This window comes from Myotis nattereri, assembly GCF_964212035.1.
Source record: "Myotis nattereri genome assembly, chromosome: 6".
NCBI classification, from domain to species: domain Eukaryota; kingdom Metazoa; phylum Chordata; class Mammalia; order Chiroptera; family Vespertilionidae; genus Myotis; species Myotis nattereri.
This window is the reverse complement of record NC_138081.1, coordinates 8,098,699-8,123,192: the sequence shown is the minus strand read 5'-3', so window position 1 is coordinate 8,123,192 and position 24,494 is coordinate 8,098,699. Positions and strand designations below refer to the sequence as shown.

At 51.6% G+C, this 24,494-nt stretch overlaps 1 protein-coding gene across 2 annotated transcripts; it reads left to right on the top strand.

Annotated features, from left to right (window-relative positions):
- The first annotated feature begins 896 nt into the window (after window positions 1-896).
- Window positions 897-10,337, top strand: TCP11 (t-complex 11). 2 transcript variants are annotated; one of them, XM_081093605.1, is made up of 7 exons: window positions 897-1,011; window positions 4,538-4,758; window positions 5,840-5,976; window positions 6,418-6,623; window positions 6,699-6,880; window positions 7,542-7,705; window positions 8,409-10,337. In XM_081093605.1, the coding sequence occupies exons 1-7, from the start codon at window positions 916-918 to the stop codon at window positions 8,639-8,641; spliced, it is 1,239 nt and encodes a 412-aa protein (XP_080949731.1). In that variant the 5' UTR covers window positions 897-915; the 3' UTR covers window positions 8,642-10,337. The 2 variants fall into 2 exon arrangements, with proteins under 2 accessions (XP_080949731.1, XP_080949732.1); XM_081093606.1 differs by lacking the exon at window positions 897-1,011 and adding an exon at window positions 2,336-3,014.
- The last annotated feature ends 14,157 nt before the right edge of the window (window positions 10,338-24,494 follow it).

Sequence of the window (24,494 nt, the reverse complement as noted above, 5' to 3'; positions counted from 1 at the left end):
CTTTATCAGATGTGTGCTTAGCAAAGACTGTCTGTGGCTTGTCTTTTAATTCTCATAACAGTGTCTCTCAGAGAGCAGAAGTTCTTAAGTGCAACTTACCAATTTTTTTCTTTTTTGGGTCTTGCTTTTGGTGTTGTATCTGAAAGTCATAGAAAAGCCAAGGTGACCTAGATTTTCTCCTAGTTATCGTCTAGAAGTTTTATAGTTTTATGTTTAGTCTGTGAGCCATTTGTGGAAGGTAGAAGGTCTGTGTCTGAGTCATATTTTTGCCTGTGGGTGTCCAGTTGTTCCAGCACTGTTTGTTGAAAAGACTATGCTTTCTAAATGGAATTGCCTTTGCTTCTGTTTTTTTAAGGGTCAAAGGACCAATCTTCCTGGCTGCCAGGACTGGCTGCCTGGCAGTGGCACTGAGCCTGGGGTAGAGGAGGCGCCGGTCTGGAGGAGGAAGATAGTGAATTCCATTTAGATGCCGATTTGGAAGCATCTGTGGGTATTTCAGTGCAATGTGCAGTCAAAGAGGGAAAATCCTTCCTGATCTGAGGACTAGAGGGCAGTGACAGGCTCTTTATGCATTGCTGTATATGCACACAATAGAAACCAGGCCCCGTGTCATCTAGGCCGGATGCAAAATCAGGGCCTGAGCTCCGCCTGGCCTCTGCTCAGGCTCTTCCTGCCGCAGAGGGAGAGTGGCTCTGGATCACCGGGCCCTTGACATCCACGTCTGACCCCAGCTCTTCAACTCTGCTGCAAGCCACACGCAGTTCTGGGCCTTCCCCTGTCAGTATAATGGTCTTTTATCGCAGCAAACACTGTCTGTGTGGGGCTTAGGAGACAGGACCTTATGACAGTTTTTGGACAGAGAAAGTAATTTGTATTTAACCCCTTTACAGTCTGGAAGGCCAGGCCAAGGACGCAATGCACAATGCCTTTTGGGATCACCTTAAAGAGCAGCTGTCAGCTACGCCCCCAGACTTCAGCTGTGCTCTTGAACTTCTGAAAGAAATTAAAGAGGTGAGTCACCAGCCTTCCGCTGGTAGGAGTAAAGTTCCCAGGCATCCCAGCTCATTCGAATGTCAGTGGCTAGCAAATTCCAACTGGCATGGCCCATGAATCAGTCAGAATCTAACCTGTAGACAGAAATCGCAGTCATTTCAACAAGGAGTTTTAATATAAAAATTACCACAGGGCATTGGAGAAATGAGGGCTTTGGGCTAGTCAGAAGCAAGGGGAACTCTCAGGAATACCGGAAAATCAGATCTAAGGCGAGCCCACCACACCTGCGGCTGACATAGACACCCAAGGGTCCACTGGGGAGGGCACAGCTGTGCCGGGGAAGTTGCTGGCCTGTGTGTGCTGCTGAGCACCGTGCACGGCAGGAGCCCGCCTGGGAGACGCCACTGGGCCGTGGGAGCCGGGCGCCAACAGCCATGCCTCCTGCAGGAGCTGCCGAGTGAGCAGCCTCCTCGGAGAGAAAGGCTCTTGGCTTTTGCCTTGTCTTTCTAGTATGTGATGGGCACACCCTAAAGCGACCTGTCCCTACCCCACCCCGAGATCCACATCCTTAAGTAGTCCTGTCTCCTTAATGGGGACGAGATCTGTAACTTACCTCTAACCAGTGGAATATGGCAAAGGTGGGGGATGTCACACCTCACTGCGGACTCTCAGCAGATGGAGGTCCTCCTGCCGGCCTGGAAGAACAAACAGGTGCCTGTGGAGAGGCCAGCTGGCAGGGAGCTGCAGGTGCCTCAGGACCAGCCTCCGGCCAGCAGCCAGCCAGAAGCTGGGCCCTTCGGGTTACAGCTGTAAGGAAGTGAATTCAGCCACGATTTGAATGAGCCCAGCTGACACCCTGTTACAGCCTGGCGAGACCCTGAACGGAGGACCCAGTAAATAAACTGTGCCTGGGCCCCTGACCCACAGATGCTGTGAGACAACAAATGTACATGCTTTCTTTTTATTTTTTTTAAAAAATATGTTTTTATTAATTTTAGAGAGAAAGGAAGAAGGAGAGAGAGTTTAGAAACATCAGTGATGAAAGAATCACTGATCAGCTGCCTCCTGCCTGCCCCCTACTGGGGATAGAGCCCACAACCCGGGCATGTGTCCTGACCAGGAATCTAACTATGACATCCTGGTTCATGGGTCAACCACTGAGTCATACCGACCAGGCTATATATGCTTAATTAAGCCTCTGAGTGTATGGTAATTTGTTATGCTGCACAGAAACTAATTAACAGTGCCCTCTACAGATGATGCTTAAAGTTTACCATCTAGTAAAGAAAAAATATTTAAAGGACTTCATTTTTTTCAGAGCCGAGAAAACAAGGGTGGATTTAGGGCAGAGAGACAATCAAGTGACGAATGTCACATTTCACTCCTTTGGCTGCCCAGCTTCCATATGCAGCCTCCACACACTGAACCCCCCACGCAGCCAGTCTCACCGCTGGGCAGGTCGGACAACACCGAGCTCCTCATGAGAGGAGCGCAGCCCCCAGGGCCGCCCGAGGTCCGATGGTGAGGGCTTACTTTCTGACGAGGCCCAGGAGCCAGCCAGGAACCATTTCTCCATAGGCAGGTAGTTCTGCATAGCTGTGCTCCACACCCCTGGAGACCTGTGCTGTGCGGCCCCTGCTGGCCAGAGGCGCTGGACGGCACCCTCACTGCCACGGACACGTCACGTATCACGGCCCTCCTGGATGGTAAGGCCAAGTGGTCGTGTGGCTGGTACGGCTGCCTGGACTTGCTGCGGAGCCTCCTCGGGCTCTGGTTCCCACTTGAAATTGGTAACCTGTGAGCGACTCAAAATGGGTGTCGAATCAGAACTGTAGAGGGTTTTTTTAATTGTAAGAGTTTGAGTTTATTTGAGCCAAACTGACAACAGGCCAGGAAGCAAGATCTCAAATGCTCCGAAGAAGGACCGTTTTGCAGTGTCTTTTATACACCTGGGATGAACAATCAAGAAGAACCATGGACAGGGCTTGCTTGAGGTGAAGATGAACCTTTTACTGAAGAAGGTAGGTGCCAGCTAGGAACTTATGATGAGTCACGTGGCGTACCAGATTGGCGCCAGAGTCCCTTCACCTCCACAAAACCCTGAGGTGCTGTATGCAGCCTCGATGCAAAGGCCTGCAAGGGCTGCGCCTCTTTTTCATGGTGGGTACCGGGAGGCACACCGCCGGCCGTTCACCTGGGAGGACTTGGCTGGCCAGGTGCACACCTCTGGAGCTCTGCCAGCTTCACCGGGCCCACGGCAGCTGCATGATGCGGGGGACTAGCCATCCTCCAGTCTGCCTGCCTAAGGCAGGGGTGGGGAGCCTTTTTCCTGCCCAGGGCCATTTGGATGTTTATAACATCACTCACAGGCCATGCAAAATGGTCAACTTAAAAGTTAGCGTGCTGTCATTGGTCAAACACTTAATTAACTCACCCCTAATGCCTTGGCAGGGCCAGACCAAATGATTTCTCGGGCCTTCTACAGCCCATGGGCCGGATGTTTCCCACCCCTGTTCTGAGGCATCTAAAACGTGGAGTACTTGCTACTTGCTGCTCATGAGAGCCATGGGCATCAGCCATTTCAGTGAGAACTTCTCTTCTGCCAGTTTTGTATCACTCAGCGTCTAATCAGGATGAAGAAACAAGACAGTAATTTGAAAAAAGAGAAGCAGGGTGCCAGGCTTGCCCAGGGGAGCGCACGGACCAGGGGGACCTCTTCCTCTCGCTGTCACATGGGAGGCGCTGAGGGCGCCAGAGTGAAACTGGCATAGTCCACCATGAAGTACAGGGCACAGAGCAGCTTCCATTTCCACGGCTTACAGTGAAGCTGAGCACATGGGATCGTGTTACGACAACACGGTGTTCCATTCAATTAAACGGACGTTCATCGAACCCTGTCCCTCCACCCTGCTGTGTTCTGTCTGCTGCAGAGGCACGGAGATGAGGCAGAGACTGCTCACAGGGACCTTACATTTTCAGTTTATAGACTGTTTCCGGTGACACCTGACAGTTCCTTTGCCTCGTTCCTCCTTGCTCTTTGAAGTAAATCTCAAGCATGCCTGCTTTTTAAAATGAAGAGCACCTCGTCGCCATGTGGTGTGTATTTCATATTTGTTGCACCCTGAGTTCCTTTTTATCACGCGCCTTCATTTTGTTTCTCTATCTCATTCTGCCTAGAGAATGATACCTTACTGCTGTAATTGGTCCCCTGAAGCCGTGGCCTATTATTGGTCCTTAAACAAAGATAAATATTAGGAAATTTAGGGATCCGACTTCTTGATCCTTAAAAGACACAGGCTGGGCCCTGGCTGGGGTGGCTCAGTTCGTTGGAGTGCCATTCCATCCTGTAGGCCGATATGGCAGGTTCGATCCCCAGTCAGGGCACATACCCAGGTTTTGGGTTGATTCCCTTGAGAGAGAGAGAATCTCTCCCCCTCTCTCTGAACAGCAGACCCCGGCTGGGATGTGTGTGGCTAATGGGGTTTCCACGAGGAAAGTGGGGCTCTGAGCAGAGTGCAGCCCCCTGGGTTTTCTTCCTGGGCAGATCTTGCTGTCGCTGCTGTTGCCACGCCAGAGCCGCCTGAGAAGTGAGGTGGAGGAAGCTCTGGCCGCCGACCTGCTGCAGGGGGAAGCAGAGCGCGGGGACCTGAACATCCCCCGTCTCTCCAAATGCATCCTCAGCATGATGACGCTGCTGTGCGCGCCGGTTCGGGACGAGGCCGTGCAGAGGCTAGATGGCATCACAGACTCCGCTCTGCTCCTGAGGTGAAGCCTGGCTACTGTCCCTGGAACCTGCCGCCCCCGGGCCACACCCGAGTGGCCGCCCCGTCCCAGCTGCTCTTCCCTGCGAACCCCATCCTGAGTCCTTCTCTCTGGCCGATGAGCTTTCCTTTTCCAAAGATGGCCTTGCAGGGCCCTCTGGGTATCCTCAGGTGGGCTGGGCCCCATATAACACCCTACCATGCAACATTCGTGTATGCAGTCTTTTCTTCCAAGAAGTTCAAACGTTGCTTTCCCAGGTTTTCTTGTTGCAGTTCACATAGTATGAGGGGCAGAGGTGAGGGGTTATCCCCATTTCATCGCTCCAGAATAAAAAAAAAAAAAAAAATAGTAGGCCCATAACCCTGGCCAGGTAGCTCAGTTGGTTAGATTGTCATCCCAATACTCTAAGGTTGTGGTTTTGATCCCCGGTCAGGGCACATACAAGAATCAACCAATGCCCTGGCTGGTTTGGCTCAGTGGATGGAGCGTTGGCCTGCGGACTCAGAGGTCCCAGGTTCGATTCCCGTCAGGGGCATGTGCCTTGGTTGCGGGCACATCCCCAGTTGGGTATGCAGTAGGCAGCTGATCAATGTTTCTTTCTCATCGATGCTTCTGGCTCTCTATCCCTCTCCCTTCCTCTCCGTAAAAAATCAAAAAAAGAAGAAAAAAAAAGAACCAGTGATGCATAAATAAGTGGAACAGGTCTCTCTCTCTCTCTCTCTCTCTCTCTCTCTCTCTCTCTCTCATTCCTTCCTCTCTCTCTCTCTCTCATCAATAAAATAAAATAAAGTAATTGGCCCAGAAATAGCATCACCTATAATCCCACTTCCCAGAGAGAATGGTTAGTGTCTGGTGTGGTCTTCCACTGACGCCCTTTTTAAGAGCAGAGTGGCTTGTGGGAGGAGGTCTGGCTCAGAGGCTTCGAGGTCCAGACACCTGTTTCCCACGCTGCCACCCGCTCGCTCTGGGCCTGGGTCCTGGCTCCCATGTCATCTTTGTAAATGGGGGGGCAGGGCTGTCAGTTTAGAGCCCCCTGACTCCTGGAGACCCTCTTGGAGCATGAACACGCTGTTCTGTCTTTCAGGGGGATCTTCCAGGTTCTGGGCCTGATGAAGATGGACATGAGGAACTACACGCTGCAGAGCCGCCAGCCCCACCTGCGGGAGCACGCCATCCTGCACGAGCGGGCGCAGTTCCAGGAGCGCCTCAGCAGGCAGCCGGGTGCGCGGCGGGCGGGTGGGCGGGGGGCGCGGCCTGGGGCTGCCTAGGCGGCCAGCCAGCACTGCCTCCTTCTAGAACAGTGATGGCGAACCTTTTGAGCTCGGCGTGTCAGCATTTTGAAAAACCCTAACTTAACTCTGGTGCCGTGTCACATATAGAAATTTTTTGATATTTGCAACCATAGTGAAACAAAGATTTATATTTTTGATATTTATTTTATATATTTAAATGCCATTTAACAAAGAAAAATCAACCAAAAAAATGAGTTCGCATGTCATAGGTTTGCCATCACTGTTCTAGAAGTTTCTTCCTCGGTGTGTGTGTGTGGGGAGGGGGGGGCACAGGGAGCAGTCATCTAAGACAGAAAGGCACCCCATCGGCCTTAGCTCCTGGCCAGGGGATGTGGCGCGGACCTCCCGCTGAGGCTGCCGCCCCCCCCAGGCCTCCTGGACCACACGACCCAGTGGCTGAGCCGCGCGGCCGCCGACCTGAGGCCTGTCCCGGACGCTCCCGCCTCCAGCGGGGCCGGCGCCTCTCCAAGCGAGGCAGCCTCCGGCCCCGAGCCCCTGAGCCCCGCCGTGGTGCTGTCCCAGGCTTTCCTGAACCTTCTTCTCTGGGACCCTGACCACGACGAGGAGTTCCCTGAGGTAGGCCTGTGGGCGGCCCCGCAGCTGTGGCCGGGCCTCGGGCAGGGCCCCGCCTCACGGCCTGTCGGTCCTCAGACGCTGCTGGCGGACAGGGCGCGGCTGCGGGAGCTGGAGGCGCAGCTGCGCCGCCTCACCGTCCTGGCCTCCGTCCTGCTGGTGGCCAGCAGCTCCTGCGGCAGCGTCCTGTTCGGCTCCCCGCAGTTCGTGGACAAGCTGAAGCGCACCGCCCACGCCCTCACCGAGGAGTTCGATTCCAGGTGAGCCGCGCGGGCCTTCGTCTTTCGAGATGACCCGTCCGAGGACACAGGCGGGTACGGCCACAGCGAGGCCCATGGCCCAGGTCGCTGGGGTCTCTCTGTAGCTGGTCTTGAGGCTTGTGACAGACACACAGAACTGAGAACTGTCCTCCAAGGGGAGTAGCTTGGGAGCTGTTTGCTGCGAAGTGATTCACCCTCGTTTGCTGCAAAGGAGTCGCTGGGCTGAGAGGCTGGGGGGTGGGCTTAGTGGGCGTGTGAGGCGGGATCGGGCAGCGTGGCGTGCAGGCCCTCACGCCGGCGGGCGGTCACTGTCACTGGTGAGAGCAGGACGGCCCTGGGAAATGTCCAAGAAAGTCTTAAAATGGACCTCCGTGCGCACAGACACAAATGCCAGGGGCCGAGGGACACTGAGGTGACCCGAGGGCCCACCCAGTGCTCGTCGGAGTTGGTTTTAATTTATCTTGTTCCCTGAGAAGTAGAACGTGGTGCTGTGTGTAGAGAATAGGCGATGTGTTGAGATAAGAGTGAGACACTGATCCCACCCATCGGCTGGGCTGCTGCCAGGCTGGGTGGGGGCAGGAGGAGGTCTGGGAGTCCCCCTCAAGGGCTCCGGCCATGCCAGGCCGGCAGTGGCTCCCAGCCTCCTCTCCCTGTGCTCTAGGCCCCAGGAGGCCATGCTGACTGTGAGCGAGCAGGTGTCTCAGGAGATCCACCAAAGCCTCAAGAGCATGGGCCTCGCTCCTCTGAGCAGCGACAACATAGCCTCTCTGACGGGACAGCTCCAGGACATTGCCCACGCGCAGAACTGTGTCCGCAGCGTCATCGGTGAGTGTGCTGGGTGGGGAGGCCGTGTGGCTGAGGGAGACTCCCCTTGGAAGTCGGCCGCTGAGCCACCTGCCGGTAAAAGGCACGACCTCTGGGCAGGTCACGTTTCAGGCTTTAGTTTTTCAAAATGTTGGGTTGAAAAAATATATCTTTTGTAGTTGAAAGACGGACTCTGGCTCTAAGGAAGATCTGCACCAGGAATTCATGACTTCCAGGTGTGGCACACGCCAACCACCCTATTAGCCCATCCCTGGCCTTCTTGGTCACTTCTGACGGCAGTCTTAGACACGGGACGTTCACCCCTGCCCACAGGCAACGCGGCTGGCTAGGCTGGCGGCCGCTCCCCTGGCAGGGACTCCTGCCCCCACCGTCCTACATGGGAATGGAGGCTCTGAGCTTGGCCTTGCTCTTAACCTCAGCCGTCCAAGGGCTCAGCCTGAGCGCCTCCTGTGTGTCATATCCTCATCAGTCACTGGTGGGTACTAAGCAAGCTTTGGAATGGTCAAAAACATACTAGCCACTGGTGGCCAATCCTTGCTTTGACCTTGAGGGCTATGTAGCAGCCCCTCCTCCCGGACCCCCTCCCCAAACAAAACAGATTTCCGTGTCTAGTTTGGTTAACTTAGAGCTTGGACGAGTGCAGGGCGGCTTCTCCCTAAACGTCGCCTGCCGCTTCCCTTCTCACTGTCTTTCCTGCTCGCAGATCAGCGGATCCACCTGTTTCTCAAATGCTGCCTGGTTCTCGGAGTGCAGCGCTCTCTGCTAGACCTCCCCGGGGGCCTCACTCTCATTGAGGCAGAGCTGGCAGAACTGGGCCAAAGGTTTGTTAACCTAACACACCACAATCAGCAGGTGTTCGGCCCCTACTACACGGAGATCCTGAAAACCCTCATCCCCCTGGGCCAGGCCCCGCAAACAGGAGTGGAGTCCCTCTGATGGACCAGCCCTGAGCCCTGGCGCCTTGATCCAGGAGAGAAGCCCATCGTTTTCCTGGGTGACATCACAGAGACTAGCCCAGCAGCAGCCTCCCTCCCTGCTGCAGCCAGTACAGCGCTGTGGTGACCACACATGTAAACACCAGCGGGCCCCATGCATTCATTAATAAACTTGTGAACTACAAGCAAACGCTCACTCTGTGCAGCCATGGCCAGAACCTGTGCCCTTGGCCCCAGCGAGCTACAAAGCCAAGAGCCGAGCTGGGAGCCAAGGCAACAGGCACTAGCGGGTTTTGTCCGAGGGCTCAGAACCCTGCAGAATGACCACTATGTGAGTGTAATGGCTCCTGTGAAAGTTAAAAACTTGTTTTGTGCAGTCCAGCTCAGCATTGGGTGTGGTTGTAAGGAGTCCTTAGGAATCCGTCTCCAGGGCCTAATTCCCCGAGGGTTTCCAGTGGTGCAACACGAGGTCAGTAAGTAGAGCTTCCGTTTCCTCTTCTGCAGAGGGGTCTGGAGCCCAGTGCAGCCTGGGTAAGGTGAGTGCTGTCTGCTGTAGGCACACTGGTGACAGGTGTCAGAGCTCATGGCGTCTTGAGTGTCCGAGTTCAGGCTTGGACAGTGAGGCCAGGGACTTACTCGGGCTGTTTTCCTTGGCCCTGTCCTCTAGCTGAGCAATCCTCCTGCCCCCCATCTCTAAGCTGAGAGCGCTTCCTGACTACATGCTGGGCCTGCAGAGGTTTGGGCTTCTGAGTTCCTGTTGGCAACACAAGTGAGAGGTGCTCGGAAAGGCCTGGCTCATGGATATCAGCCGACGTCCTCAGGTGCCTGCAGACCAGCGCAACTTAGCAGGGCGGAGCCGAGAGTGCTCCATTCAGATTTGGTCCTTACCCCCTTTTGTAATGTGCAAGAGAAAGTGGAATCCACGTATGTGCTCTCTGGGTAGGGTAAGGAGAAACGAGGTTCTCATGTTTCCAGAGATGGAGGGAGCTGGTTATAACGCTTCCTCCAGGGAGAACCAATAAGGATTGAGTTCCATTAGCCCAGGGCTCCCCCCATGGGCTTCCTTTTTAGAGAGCAGAGCCCGGACGAGCTGGCCAGCACAGCCGCCTGTAGTGTGGCTCTGATCAGAAAAGCTGGGGGTCTGGACCTTCGTTTCCAGTCTCGTAGCCAGACACCCGCAGGGTGGAGAAGCCAGGAAAAGGAGTATCTATATATATAAAAGGCTAAGCGACTGTCCGACCGGTAGCTATGATGCTCCCTGACCACCAGGGGGCAGATGCTCAACGCAGGAGCTGCCAAGCTGTGGTGACTTGGCAGCGGCAGTTCTTGGATGATGCATCTGGAACCAGAGAAGAGGGAGCCCGATTCCAGAGTGCATCACCCAAGAACCACCCTCTTGCAATCCGGGACCCCTCAGGGGATGTCAGAGAGCCAGTTTTGGTCAGATCCCTGCAGGCCAGGCTGAGGGACCCCACTTGCTAGAGGGACCCCGCTCACTTTGCAGATGCCCTTCGAGCCACGGCATTGCCCCAGGTGTGGCCGGCCAAGGAGGGACCGAGGGAGGTTGGCTCCAGGGCGTGTCCAGCCTGTCTCGCCCAGTCCCACCCCACCAGCCACCTTCTAATTAATTTATTTTCAATGCACACTAATCCATGCACTGAGGCACTAGTGTTTAATAAACAACAAGGCTTGCCTAGATTCAGCCTCTGATTTTCAACAATTAATTTGAATATTTAAAATCCTACATTTTGGCCCAGGCTGTGTGGTTGAGTGGTTGCATGTTGACCTGTGAACCAGGAGGTCACAGTTTGATTCCCAGTCAGGGCACATGCCTGGGTTGTGGGTTCAACTCCCAATGGGGGTATGCAGGAGGCAGCCAATCAATGATTTTCTCTCATGTTGCAGAAGACCAGAGAAAAACCAAGCAATGCTTTAGAGAAAAGGAGTTACACTGTTTATTACGCCGGTTGACTCAGTGAAATAACTTCCCAAGTCTGAGCAAAGTAATATGTAGGGAGCTTCTCTTTTATATCTTTGTGGTGTCTTTGTCCATCAAATATGGACTATGCTTTTGGTCCTTTTCGCAGGCTTTGCCAAAAGGCCCCAGGTGTTGGGAGTCTCCAGGCTATATCTAATGGTCTGACCTGGCGCCAGCACTAATAACCACCCCCCTCCCCCCCCCCCCCCCGACACACACCCCAGGGCTGTATACTGTCCACAGTTTATGGCCTCTGTGAAATGTGAGCATTTAGATAACAGGTTCTGCAAGACCAGTTTCTGGGAAAGAGGCAATGGCTTAATTACAAGTTATCAAACATGTACACTGGGCTTGCTGGCACAGATTCAGATTGCTAGCCCCCCAAATATCAGGGTTACATTGGAATTAACCTTTTTAGCCTTCTCATCCCCCCCCCCCCCCAACCACCACCAACCACCGCCTTGTCCCACAAGTTTCTCTTAGCCTTGTGGTACAATGACTGTGGGATGTTATGATGAACAGGCACGACGACTGCTCTTAGCTGCTTCCTGCTGATAAGGGGTGATGACCAAGGGGTTAGCATCCTGTTTCTTCCTCTCGGAGGGGTTTGTAGGGAATTCTTGTGGTTTGTAGGACCTTCTGAAGTTTAAAGGCATCTAGGCGAGATGAGATAAAGTGAGTTAAGAAATTTAGAAGACATGGTCCTAATGTTACAGCTATGAGTAGCATTAACAGTGGTCCTGCCAATGGGAGAAGCCATTTCCAGACCCCTCCCCACCCCCAAATAGCCCAGGACTCGGATAGCGCCTGTCTTCTTCTTCTTCTTTTTTTTTTTTAAATATATTTTATTGATTTTTTACAGAGAGGAAGGGAGAGAGATAGTCAGAAACATCGATGAGAGAGAATCATCGATCAGCTGCCTCCTGCACATCTCCTACTGGGGATATGCCCGCAACCCAGGTACATGCCCTTGACCGGAATCGAACCCGGGACCTCTCAGTCCGCAGGCCAACGCTCTATCCACTGAGCCAAACCGGTTTCGGCCTGTCTTCTTTTTGTTACTCGTTCTATTAGATCTTTTGCCTTATCCCTGACAATGCCTGGTTGGCGTAAAAACAGCACTCTTCTCCTAAGAAGAGACAGATTCCACCTTTCTGCTGTTAGTAAGTCTAATCCCCTTCTATTCTGTAGTACTACTGTGGCTAAGGAATCAACTTGATCCTGTAAGGCAATTAGAGTCTCAGCTACTCTCTCTATGTCTTCTGAAAATTCTTGGGTCAAAACTTGATAAGAGGAGACAGAGTGAACTATTCCCCCTATCCTGGCTCCTATGCTACCCACAATTCTGAGTACTATTAGAAGGGGGATTACTTGCAGAGCCCTCTTATATCTAGTTACTGCTTTACGGGGTGTCTCCAGGGATTTGTTGTTGGGTATAATAGACATATCTGGGGTTAAGTAGGCAGGAGTGCATACTCCTGTCCAGTTTGCAGGCAGGCAGAGGTGAGCAGTGGTTCCACGCACATAGAATGTTCCTGCAGGGGGGCACCAGGGGTAGGTGGTGTTTTCAGCCTTGAGGGTAGAGTTGCATAGTTCATCTGGGAGGCGACCTGTTGGATGTTGGCCCTGGGTACTGCTGAAACAAGTAGGAAAAATATCAGTTAGCTACACATTGGCTGTGATAGGTCCTATTATTTCTTCTGTTAAGTTCCCTGGCTTAGTTATGTTTACTGGAGTAGCCATTAATAGGAGTGGTTCTGGGGAGGGGGGGGGGGGGCAAAGCCAGCATTCTCTAGCCAAATAAGGGTTGGTAATATTGAGGAGGTGGTGGGTTGAATTGAGGAGCTGATAAAGCCGCGGATCTAGATCATATCACTTCTGCAGGTGAGTCCTCGGCTTAGGTAATCTGGATGCTTTTATGTTCAAGCAGCTGCCTGACAGTCTTTTTAATATCTGCCTCCTGGCCTTGGTCCTGGACCTTCCCCCCCCCCCCCCCGCCCCCCATTAGAGTAGCTGACATGGGTGCAGCGGGTCCAGCAAGTTACTAAGTCTGGCTTTCCTTGACAGATGAGTCCTGCCCATTTTTTTCTGGGCTTAATTCTTCCCAGCCAATACAATTCCCCACGTGCATTTGATAGTGGAGTCATAACGTGCCGCAGGCCGATAAGTATAGCTAACAAAAATCTGGCTTGATTGGGTTTTCCCATAGACTACCCAGTCTAGCATATTTGGGTAGTGAGTCTCTAAGCAAGGACACATGGAGGAGGCCCCTCAGAGAGGCAAGTATGTACAGCTAATATTATTAGCATGTGATTCTCTCTATTCCTGTTCAGTGGGGGTCCACAGCAGTGAACCGCTAGGACAAAGAGTAGTATTATGACCATTCCTGCAGGGCAGATGTAGCCAAGGACGGCATGACAAGGTGTGTCTAACAATGCATGATGACGCCTTTGTTTCCTTGCTGTGTAGGAAGCAGTAATTTTATGGTGCTTCTGTGTCCCAGCAAGGGCAGATGAGTTCTCCTCCTGGTACTAGCCTCGGGCCCCAGCAGCACTCATTCTAAGACAAAATAAGAATTATTAGAAAGATAAAACCAATGATTATCCAGAAATACCAGAGCTTATTGCCTTTAGGAGAAGATAAGAAAGATTAGTGTAAGGAAGAATTCAGCAGGGTGTTTCTGAATTCCTTGGAGCAGGTTGGTCAGCCAGGTCCATTGTCTTCTTGAGGGTGATCAGCAGGGGGTGTTTCTGGTCAGAGGTCACCTTCCACTCAGTCTGGGTGTCACTCGGCTGGTGGGCTGCTTTTACACGTGATGGTGGACCCAGGTGCTCAATCCTGCAACTCTGAGAGCTGTGGGGGTGGTTAATGTGACTGGATAGGGTCCCTTCCAGGGTAGGTGTGAGGGTTCCGTTTTCCAATCCTTTACCCAAACCTGGTCTCCAGGTTTATAAGGATGTACGGCTGTTCCTAGGGAGATGGGTAACCAATCAGTAACCCATCTGTGGACCGCAAAGACAGTTTTTCCACGTCCTTATCATTGCTTCTGGATTCCTAAGTTCCCTATTTCCCCCAAACCTCCCCTTGGCCGAATTAAGGGAGGGAGTTTACCATATAGAATATCAAAGGGAGAGAAACCTACCCTGGCCCTTGGGCACAGCGACCCGCAGGAGTACAAGAGGCAAGATATCTGTCCAGGGTAAGGTTGTCTCTTGGCATAGCTTTGCCATAGGCTGCTTTAGAGTCTGGTTCATGCGCTAAACTTTCCCTGAACTCTGAGGCCTGTGAGCTCTATGTAGGTTCCATTTAATTCCTAAAGCCTTGGCTACCTGTTTACTATTTCTGCTACAAAGGCTGGGCCATTATCGGACCCTATGGTCAGAGGCATTCCATACCGTGGTACTATATCCTTCAGCAATGCCTTAGTGACTTCTCTCGCCTTTTATGTGCGAGGGGACATGCCTCGACCCAGCCTGAAAAGGTGCAAACAAAGACCAGCAGGTATTTATTCCCTCTGCTAGGCCCTGTTTCTGTAAAATCTATTTCTAAGTCCTCAAAAGGAGCTTTCCCACAGCACTGAACTCCTATCGGTCCCACAGGACCCTGTTTGGCATTGTTCTGAGCACAGAGGAGGCAACGCTGAGACTGAGGCACACAAGGAGGGAAGACGGGCAATTAAGTAGAATCTGCCTAACAAAGCTTCTAGGGCAGCCTTCTCTAAATGAGTGAGTTCGTGCTGCTGGAGGACTACCTTATGGGCTAACTGCTCTGGGACATGACCCTATGATCGGAGTATCCACCAGCCTTCCTTTGTTCTCTAGCCCCTTCTTGCTGGGCCCATCCTCCTCCTGAGGCGTGTATTTTGGGGGTTCAGGTAATTCGGGGCCAACATGATACATGATGGTGCTGCTTGTCCTTTAGCAGCAGCTTGGCTGCGGCGTCGGCACGTCGGTTTCCTTCTGACACTGAGTCTTTCCCCTTCTGGTGACCTTTGCAATGGATGACGGCTGTTTCCTCGGGCTCCCAGACTGCTTCTGGAAACTTTAAAATCTCATTCTGATTTTTGATTCCTTTTCCTCCGGCCGTCAGGAGCCCCCTTTCCTTATATATGGCCCCATGGACATGCAGGGTAGCAAAGGCATAGCGCGAGTCAGTGTAGATGTTGGCACGCTTATTCTGAGTTCTAGGCTCTTATTAGGGCCCAATGCTCTGCCCCCTGCGCTGACCATCCTTCAGGCAGGGCCTGTGCCTCGATTGTCTCAAAGTTTGATACCACTGCAAAGATCCAGCTCATCTTTTTCCTTCATCTAAGAAGCTACTGCCGTCCATGCACAGTACTAAGTTTGGGTTTTGCAGAGGTTTGTCTGTTAGGTCTGGCCGGCTGGAGTAAACCTCCTCTAGGACTTCCAGGCGATCATGCTCATGGGCTCCCTCAGCAATGGGTAAAAAGGTGGCAGGATTAAGAGTTCTCACTGCTGCTAATCATACCCGCAGATTTTCACTGATATTGAGTCATTCGAGCATGACTCAGCCAGTGCTGCCCCCTTGCTTCCATCAGGGTGACAACAGCATGAGGTACTTTTACATTTAAATTTTGTCCTAAGATAAGCTTATCTGCTTCCCTGACTAACAATGCCATGGCTGCAAGGGCCCTGAGGCACAGGGGCCACCCGGAGGCAACCGGGTCAATCTGCTTGGAGAGAGAGGCTACTGGGCTTTGCCAGGGTCCAAACTCCTGGGTTAGAACTCCTAGGGCTACCCGCTGTTCTTGTGAATGAAGAGATTAAAGTCCTGCGTCACATCTGGTAGCCCTAGTGCTGGGGCCTCAGTGAGCTTTGCCTTTATGGTGACGAAGGCTTTCTCCTGCTCAGGACCCCAGTCGGTGGGTGCCTTCTCTTCTCCTCTTAAAGCTTCATAGAGAGGCTTGGCCAGGTCTGAAAACCCTGGGATCCAAATTCAACAGAACCCTGCTGCTCCCAGGAATTCCCAAATCTGCTGCCTGGTGCTAGGGACTGGGATGGCACATACTGCCTGCTTCCTTTCAGTCCCTAGCCTTCGTTTCCCTTGGGTGATCCAGAAGCCTAGATACTTGAGTTCTTTCTGACAAATCTGTGCTTTTTTCTTAGACACCCGAAAACCTGTTTCAATTAATAGTCCCAGAAGGGCTCGTGTTCCCTCCCAGCCCTGAGCTCATGTGGAGCTGGCCAGTAGGAGGTCGTCTACATATTGGAGTAGAACACATCCCAAGTCCTGTCCTGGGAACTTAGATCAGATGCTAGTGCTCCACTAAAAAGAGTAGGGGAGTTCTTGAACCCTTGTGGCAGTCTGGTCCAGGTGAACTGCTCCTTGGCCCCTGTAGTTGGGTTTTTCCATTCAAAGGTGAAGAGGGGCTGGCTGGAAGGTGCCAACTGAAGGCAGAAAAAAGCACCTTTCAGATCTAGGCATGTAAACCATTCCGCCTCTGATGGAACGAGTCCCAGAAGAGTGTAGGGATTTGGCAGCGCTGAATGCAGAGTTACAGCAGCTTTATTAACAGCCCGCAGGTCCTACACCAGGCGGTAGTTGTTAGTCCCAGGCTTTTTGACAGGCAAGAGAGGCATGTTCCATGGAGACCTGCATCCTTTAACAAGTCCCCACTGGAGCAGCCGGTCTAAGTGGACCTGGATTCTTAGGCGTGCTTCCCTTGGAATTGAATATTGGTGGATTTTAACAGGCTGGGCCCCAGGCTTTAACTTGATTAGCACCGGGGCGTGGTCCTTAGCCAGGCCTGGAGGATTCCCTTCTGCCCAGACCAGCGGGAATTCCTTCTCTAATTCAGGTTCTAATGGTGAGGCCTTTGTCTGGGGGCTGTAAAGTCTCCATTCTTCCTCCCTTGGCACTGCTAAGGACAGGATCATTGGGGAGGTCTCCTCACTTAGGCGAAGCTGTGCTGAGCCATTTGCAGCAAAAGTGATCTCTGCCCCCATTTTGGCTAAAAGGTCTGTACCCATTAGAGACACTGGACAGTCTGGCAAGTACAGAAACTCATGAATTACTTGATGGCCGCCAAGTTGGCATTGGCAAGGCCGGCAGAATGATCTACGGGTCTGGTCCCCAGTAGCTCCAACGATGGTGCCTCCTTTCCTGAGAGAGGCGCTACTTTCTGTGTGATTACTGAGTGCTCAGCTCCCGTATCAGCCATAAAGTCCACAGTCCGGCCCCCAATGTTCATTCTGACCATGGGCTCATGGGTGCCTAGCTGAAAAGAGCCTGGTCTGTCCTAGTAGGGATCAGCCATTGCTAGCCCAGTGAGATCTGCTTCAGGTGGCTCTGGTTGATAGCAACTGGGCAGAAAAGGGGGCCCAGTTTTCTTACTTTGCCGTTTGGGACATTCATTTTTCCAGTGTCCTGTCTCCTTACAATAGGCACACCGGTCTCGTCTCAGGCTCCCTCTTCCTTCCCCCCTGGTCTGTATCCTTGCTTCCCTTTCTGATCTGTCTGGGAGCCTGAGCCTCTAAAAGCCGCTGCTGTTATATCGGCCCTTCTTCGTATTCTCTTTTCTTCCTCCTTCCTTGCTGCACTGTCTCTACTGATGAAAACCTTGTTAGTTATCTCCAGCAGTTCAGTAGCATTTTTTTCCTGCAAATCCTTCTAGCTCAGCCGTGGGCAAACTACAGCCCATTTGAAATGAATAAAACTAAAAAAAAAAAAAAGACCGTACCCTTTTATGTAATGATGTTTGCTTTGAATTTATATTAGTTCACACAAACACTCCATCCATGCTTTTGTTCCGGCCCTCCGGTCCAGTTTAAGAACCCATTGTGGCCCTCGAGTCAAAAAGTTTGCCCACCCCTGGCCTAGCTTCTCCTGATGTCAGGCTGGGCTTGACCTACAAAAGCTGCTTTTACCATGGTTTGACTTTCTGGGGCCTCAGGTCTAAAGGGGGTGTAGATCCGCTATGCCTCACACAGCCTCTCATAGAAGCCTGCTGGACACTCATCAGGCTTCCGGAAGACCTCAGAGATTTTAGCCATGTTGGTGGGCTTCTTGGCTCCGGCCCCGACTCCCTGGAGGAAGGCCAGCCAATACCTTTCTAGCCCAGCCCTTCTGTCTTCTGAGTTCAGGTTCCAGTCGGGTTCCTCATCTGGGAGGGCCTCCCTGGCCCATCTGTCTGTATCTAATATTCCTGCTGTGGCCTGGGTCTGGAGCCACTTCCCAGCCTGTGTTACTACTCCCATGTGCTCCTCAGTGTTAAAGAACGTGAACAGGAGCTGCTTGCGGTCCACCCAGGTGGGCCTCTGGGTCTGGAAGATCATTTCTAGGAGGTCTACATGGCCTGGGGTTTTTCAGAATAAGCTGGGGTGTGATGTTTCCAGTTCAGGATGTCACTGGTGGTAAAGGGCTGATAATAATAGAGTGGCCTTCCCTCCTGCAAGGTCCCATCTTCACCAACTACTTTGGCACCACGGATCTCCCTGAGAGGCATCTGACATGCCAGTTGTGGTTTGGGCCTTTGGTCAGCTGAATGCAAGCACCGCCCAACAGGCTCTGGAGAGCCTGGTTGAGGAGAAATGGAGGGGACTGGTGCTTCTAGACTTTCTGGACCTTCCAGACTGGCGGGGGGAGCACTTGGTGCTGCCTGTGGCACATATGGAGGTGGTAAAACTGGCGGGACTTCCTTAGGGGGTCCCGGCAGAATAGGGGGTTGGGTTCCCTTCTGAGGGACCTGTTTCTTTTCTCCTACCTGCTTCCAACTAAAACCTTACGCTGTCCCTTCTTACACATGCAGAATTGGACCCAAGGCGGCAAGGTTTGAGCAATTTCTAACCAGCTGTCTATGTAGGGAAACTGATCTGGGCGTCCGGGGTCCACCGTGACTACATTCCAGACCACCCTGACCAGTCCTTCATCTAAAGAGCCTTCCGAGGCCAGCTGACCCCAAAGGCTGGCCATTCTAATTCACAGAATTTCCCCAGTGTTTTGGGATTCATTTTAATACCATAGTCCCCACTGAAACCCTTTTTAACATTTTTCAACATGCAGTTGAGAACAGTGGGTTTACTTTGTCCCGACCCCATGACGATTGGTGGTGAGAGACAAAGGAAGGGGGTGACCTGTTTTCACAGATCCACTCAGATGCCCACCTGGCTGCATCCCTTGGGAGCGTAGATTTGTCTTAGCTAAGGTGCACCTATATAAACCCCTGGCCTGGTCACCCCACGTGGGGGTGAGTCACCGTTATGCCTTATGACAAATCGCGAAACCGCAGGTTGGGGCCCATTCGGACTCCATAACCGAGGTTGTGGAGCCACACAAAGGATAGGAGAGGGCAGGCCCTCCCCTTCCACACTCACACATTTTCACCAGATATTCACTCAGAGGTTAAACAGGCCACCCGATTCCTGACTAATTTATCTGACGAAGTTGTATGACTTCCTGGGAGGTGATCAAGCCCCCCTTCCGCTCTCTCAAAGTGGGGCCCCTATCTTACCATTTCTGTTGACAGACCCAGAGGTGTCCGTCCACTTTCTCCAGGTGCTGGCTGGTCCTAGGCTGAGCTCCGGGAGCACCCGGAGTCCCCTGGTTCAATTCTGCTAAAATCATCAGGGCGTGCCTCCCGGAGGCCTGTCCGGTGCCTCCAGGCCCCAAACCCGGTCCACTCACTGGAGGCCAAAAATACCAGCGCAGTTGGGCTTCTCGGTCAGGGAGCCAGATGTTGCAGAGACCAGAGCCAGAGGGAAACCAGGCAACGCTTTAGAGAGAAGGAGTTACGCGGCTTATTGTGCCGGCGGACTCAGCGGAATAACTTCCCAAGTCTGAGCAAAGTGACATGCAGGCAGCTTCTCTTTTATATCTTTGTGGTGTTTTTGTCCCTCAAATATGGATTATGCTTCTGGTCCTTTTCATGGGCTTTGCCAAAAGGCCCCAGGTGTTGGGGGTCTCCAGGCCATATCTAATGGTTTGGCCTGGCGCCAGCACTAATAAACTCCCCCCACCCCGACCCCGGGGCTATGCACTGTTCACCGTTTATGGCCTCTGTGAAATGTGAGCATTTAGATAACAGGCTCTGCAAGACCAGTTTCTGGGAAAGAGGCAATGACTTAATTACAGGTTGTCAAGCATGTACATTGGGCTTGCTGGCACAGATTCAGATTGCTAGCCCCCCAAATATCAGGGTTACATTGGAATTAGCCTTTTTAGCCTTCTCAATCACTGATGTTTCTTTCTCTCTCTCTCCCTCTCCCTTCCTCTCTGAAATCAACATAACACCCCCCACCCCCTACATTTTGGAAGCCTCGTTCTCTTAGAGTTTTTGGAGTTTTAAGAGTTCTTTATATATTGTCAGATATGTAATTTGCAAACATTTTCTCCCATTCTGTGGATAGTCAGTTCACTTTCTTGATAGTGTCCTTTGATGCACAAAATTTTAATTTTGATGAAGTCGAGTATTTCAGGTTTTATTTTTATGGATTGTGCATTGGGGGTCAAGTCTGAGAACTCTGCCTAGACCCAGATCTCAAAGATTTTCTCTTATGTCTTTTGCTAAAAGTTTTATGTTTTACATGAAAGTCCGTGACTCATTTCGAATTAATTTTTACATAAAGTGTGAGACTTCAGTTGAGGTACTTTTTCAAAAGCCTATGGATATCTAACCACTCCAGCATGTGCTGAAAAGTCTCTCTTTCCTCCATTTAATTGCTTTTGTTCCTTTATTTTTATTAAAAATCAATCGGATGCTTGTGTGGGTCTCTTTCTGGGTTGTCTCTTCTGTTCAATTAGTCTGTCTGTCTGTCTCTCTGCCATACCACACAGTATTGATTGCTGTCGTTGTGTAATAAGTCTTGGAATTAGACAGACCCAGCCCTCGCACTTTATTCTTTTTCAAAGTTGTTTAGCTACTCTAGTTCCTTTGCCTTCTGTAGACTAATCTTGTCTGTAACTACAAAAAACCTTGCTGGGGTCGCATAGGTTTCATCTTAAACCTGTGTATCAATTTGAGAGAATTGGCATCTTTACTATTCTGAACATCCCAGTCCTTGAACATGGTCTCCTTCTTCAGTTACTTAGTTCTTCTCTGAGTTCTCTTATTAGCATTGTGTACTTTCTATCATTCATGTTCTCAACATGTATTGTTAGATTTATTCCTAAGGATTTTATTTTTTTGAGTGATTATAAACAGTTTTATTTTTAATTTTGTCCACATATTCATTTCTAATATACAGAAATACAGTTGATTTTTGTATGTTTATGTTGTGTCCTGTGAGCTTGTTGAACTCATTGATTCTAATATTGTTTTTTGTAGACTCTTTGGAATTTTCCACAGTAGTCCCTCTCATCTGTAGTCTCACTTTCCATGGTTGTGGTTACGTGTTCAACCATGGTCTGAAAATATTACATGGAAAATTCAAGAAGTAAGCAATTCATAAGTTTTAATTGCACATCATTCTGAGTAGCATGATGAAATCTGAGCCGCCCGTCTCACCTGGGTGTTCTGTGTTGCTCGCTGCCAGGTAGCCAGCAGTCTGGGTTACCTGGCTGGCTGTTTCTGTACCACAGTGCCTGTGTCCTAGCACCAGCATTTCACTGAATAATGGCCCCAAAGGGCCAGAGCAGCGATGCTGGCAATTTGAGTATGCTACCAAGAAGCTGTCAAGTGTATGTATGCATTGGTGAAAACATAGTATATGTAAAATTTGATTTCAGACGTCTGTTGGGGGCTTGAATGTATCCCTCATGGATAAGGGAGGACTACTGTGATCTGCAAATAGGGGCAGTTTTATTTCTTCCTTCCTGATATGAATGGCGTTTACTTCCTTTTCTTGCCTTATTGCACTGGCTACAACTCCCAGCACTTTAATGTTGGTGAAAATGGAACCCTTTCCTTGTTCCCAATCTTAGGGGGGAAGTTGTCTTTCACCATTAAATATGTTAGTTGTAGATTTTTGAGGAAATTCCCTTCTGTATTAGTTTCCGATTGCTACTGTAACAAAGTACCACAAATGTAGTGCCTTGAGCCCATGCAAATTTATTCTTTTAGTTCTGGATGTGAGAAGTCCACAACGGGTCTTTTGGGTTAAAATTCCAGTGAGTTCAGGCAGAGCTGCAAGAGGCTCTGGGCATGTATTAGTCCGCTGCGGTTGCTGTAACAAATCACATAACTGAAAGGCTTAAGAGAAACAGAAATGCACTCTCTCTCAGTCCAGGAGGCTAGAAATCTGAAACCAGTTTCACTGGGTCACAATCAGAGTGTTGTCAGGGCCACATCCCCGCGGAGTTCCGGGGAGAAGTGTCCGTGCCTCCTCCAGCTCTGGTGGCTGCTGGCCCTCCCTTTCCGAGGCGGCACTGCTCCCGCTTCTGCCCCCATGGTCCCATGGTGGTCCTCTTCCAGTGTGTCCCTCTGCCTCTCTCATAAGGGCACATGCGATTGGGTTTAAAGCCCGCACACATAATCCAGGATAACTCCCATCTCAAGACCCTTCACTTAACCACACGGGAGCAGGCCCTTCTCCTTGCAAGGCAGTTGTTATGGATTGAACTGTGTTCACCTCAAATCCACACAGTGAAGTCCTACCCCAGCACCCAGCATGTGACCTCATAGGGAATAGGGCCATTGCAGACGTCATTAACTTGAGGTCACACTGGAGTTAGGTGGGTCCCTGATTCAATCTGACTAGTGTCCTTATGAAAAGACACGTGCCATATGAAGAGACAGACACAGACATACACGGCGTGACGACTCGGAGGATGCCATCTACAGGCCAAGGGACACCTGAGGCCGCCAGACACTGGGAGAGGCTGGGGACGGATGCTCCCTCAGCCCCCGCAGGAACCACGCCTGCCAACGCCTTGGTTTCAGGTATAATCTTTGCTTCCACCATCAAATGTAATTAGAAAACTAGGAGAAGGAAAGTCTATCGTATTTACCCATGTTTTTCCTTATGTGCATTTGCCCTTCTTGATGTTGCAAGGTTACTTCTCGTACCATTTCCTTTCTATTTAGAAAACTGTCCCACCATCCCCGCAGGGCAGGTCTGCTGGTGACCAAGGCCCTGATTTTCCTTCAGCCTGAGAATGCCTTGCTCCTCTTCATTCCTAAAGAACCTTTCACAGGGTATAGAATGTTGGGTCACAGCTTTTTTCTTTCAGCACCTGAGAAACACTGCACGCATCCTTCTGGCCTCACAGTTCTGCTGAGAAACGCGTCACCCAGGTTCCTTTCCCCTGGGGGCAAGCTGCCATCTTCCTCTCTCTGCTTTCAGGAAGGTTTTTCTTCCATTTTCAGAAATTCAGTTATGATGCATCTTGGCATGGGTTTCTTTTGGTTTATCTGGTCTGGGTGTGCTCCGCTTCTCGAATCTGTAGGTTTACATTTCGCCAGATCTGTGGAGATTTGAGCTGCTATTTTGTGGAGTGATTTTTCAGCCCCACCCTCTTCTCTCCTGGGACCTGCTGACAGAAGCCGTGGCTGTTTTGTTGAAGTCCCCAGAGGTCCCAGAGCCTCATTTTTTCCAGTCTATTTTCTCTGTTGTTCAGATGGACAATTTCTATTGTCCGCCTTCCGTTGTGTGGGTTTGGTCTCTTTTTCCATTCTGCTTCTGGGCCCATCCACTAGGTTGTCATTCTGGCTCCTGTGTTCGTCAGCAGCGGCCTGGCCCGGCTGGCGATGGGCGCCCGTCCCCGCGGTGGCTGGCAGCTTCCTTTTCTTGCCTCTTCCAGTGCTTTGGCTGCAGAGCACAGGCTTCTGTCTGGGCCTTTGGTGTTTCTGCCGGGGTTTCCATTGTCCTCAGTGAGAAGCACAGGGAAGCGTTTGTCCACTTCGTCCTGGAAGGAGTTCAGTTCCCGCTGATGCTGTCGTCCTGCTGTGACAGGCCGCGCCAACAGCTTCAGTTGTTCTTTACGGCGTGTTTTCTATGCAGAAATGTTTGGTTTTTATATAGTTGAATATATTGATCTTTACAAAAAGCAGAATTTTGTAACATGCTTGGAAGCAACCTTCTCATACTAAGGTTATGAAAGCATCTCCCATTTTCTTATAACTTGTTTGGGTTTCTCTCTCTCCTTTACCATTTAAATAAGCACGCCATCTGGAGTTTATTTGGTGAAAGGAGGGACGGGCATCTCCCCGCCATGGCTGCCCTGTTGTCCCAGCGCCGGTTACTGGATAATAAGTTTCATGGTGGAAGGGAGTCTACTTTGGTCAATGCTTGTTTGTAAGTGTTCCCAGCACCTGAGGCCTGGGAGGAGCAGCCACAGCCCGTAGAGGCTTCCCTGCACAACGGGCGGCTCAGAGCTCGGGGCACCGTGGGTGTGGGTCACAGAGCCTGGTGCCGGGTGGGCCCGTGGAACTGCAGGCCCACTGGGCTGCTGGCCTTGTTTGCAGGGAGCCAGTGGGCGCCGGACACCTTCAGGTGCAGTAGAGGTGGCCAGGCTGACGGGTCTCGAGCTGTCCCTGGAAGCTCTCCAGGTGACAGAGTTCTGGTCCCTGCTGTGCGGCTATCTCAGCCTCCAAGAGTGACACCCAGCGGCCTGGGTGCCGGGAGGATGTGGGAAGTGTGACAGAAATGGCCCGATGGGGAGGGGAGCACATGGGCGAGGCCTTGTGAGGGCCCGTCTGCCTCAGGCTCCTCTACGCAGAGCAGAAGGCAACACCCAGGCTCCCGACAGCCTCCAGTCCCGAGGATGCCAGTGTGGGCCCCTGACCACTGTGAGCCGGGGAGAGGTTGCTGGGTGGAGGTGGGGGCAGATGCTGTTGTGTTGCATGTGCCCCGTCCCTTCCTCCTGAGGCCTCCCCACCCCTTCTCCCTTCGGCCCTTCCGTCCTCTCCCTTCTGTTCCATTCTGGTTCCCATTTGGCCTAGGCTCAGAGCAGCGGGCCCAGGTGCCAGTGTGAACTGGCA

Bases quoted from the DNA above. Each gene is read 5' to 3' on its own strand.
- TCP11 (XM_081093605.1), top strand. From the start codon at position 916: ATGCACAATGCCTTTTGGGATCACCTTAAAGAGCAGCTGTCAGCTACG. The intron at 4,759-5,839 runs GTGAAGCCTGGC...TCTGTCTTTCAG, and splicing joins GACTCCGCTCTGCTCCTGAG to GGGGATCTTCCAGGTTCTGG. The intron at 6,881-7,541 runs GTGAGCCGCGCG...CCTGTGCTCTAG, and splicing joins ACCGAGGAGTTCGATTCCAG to GCCCCAGGAGGCCATGCTGA.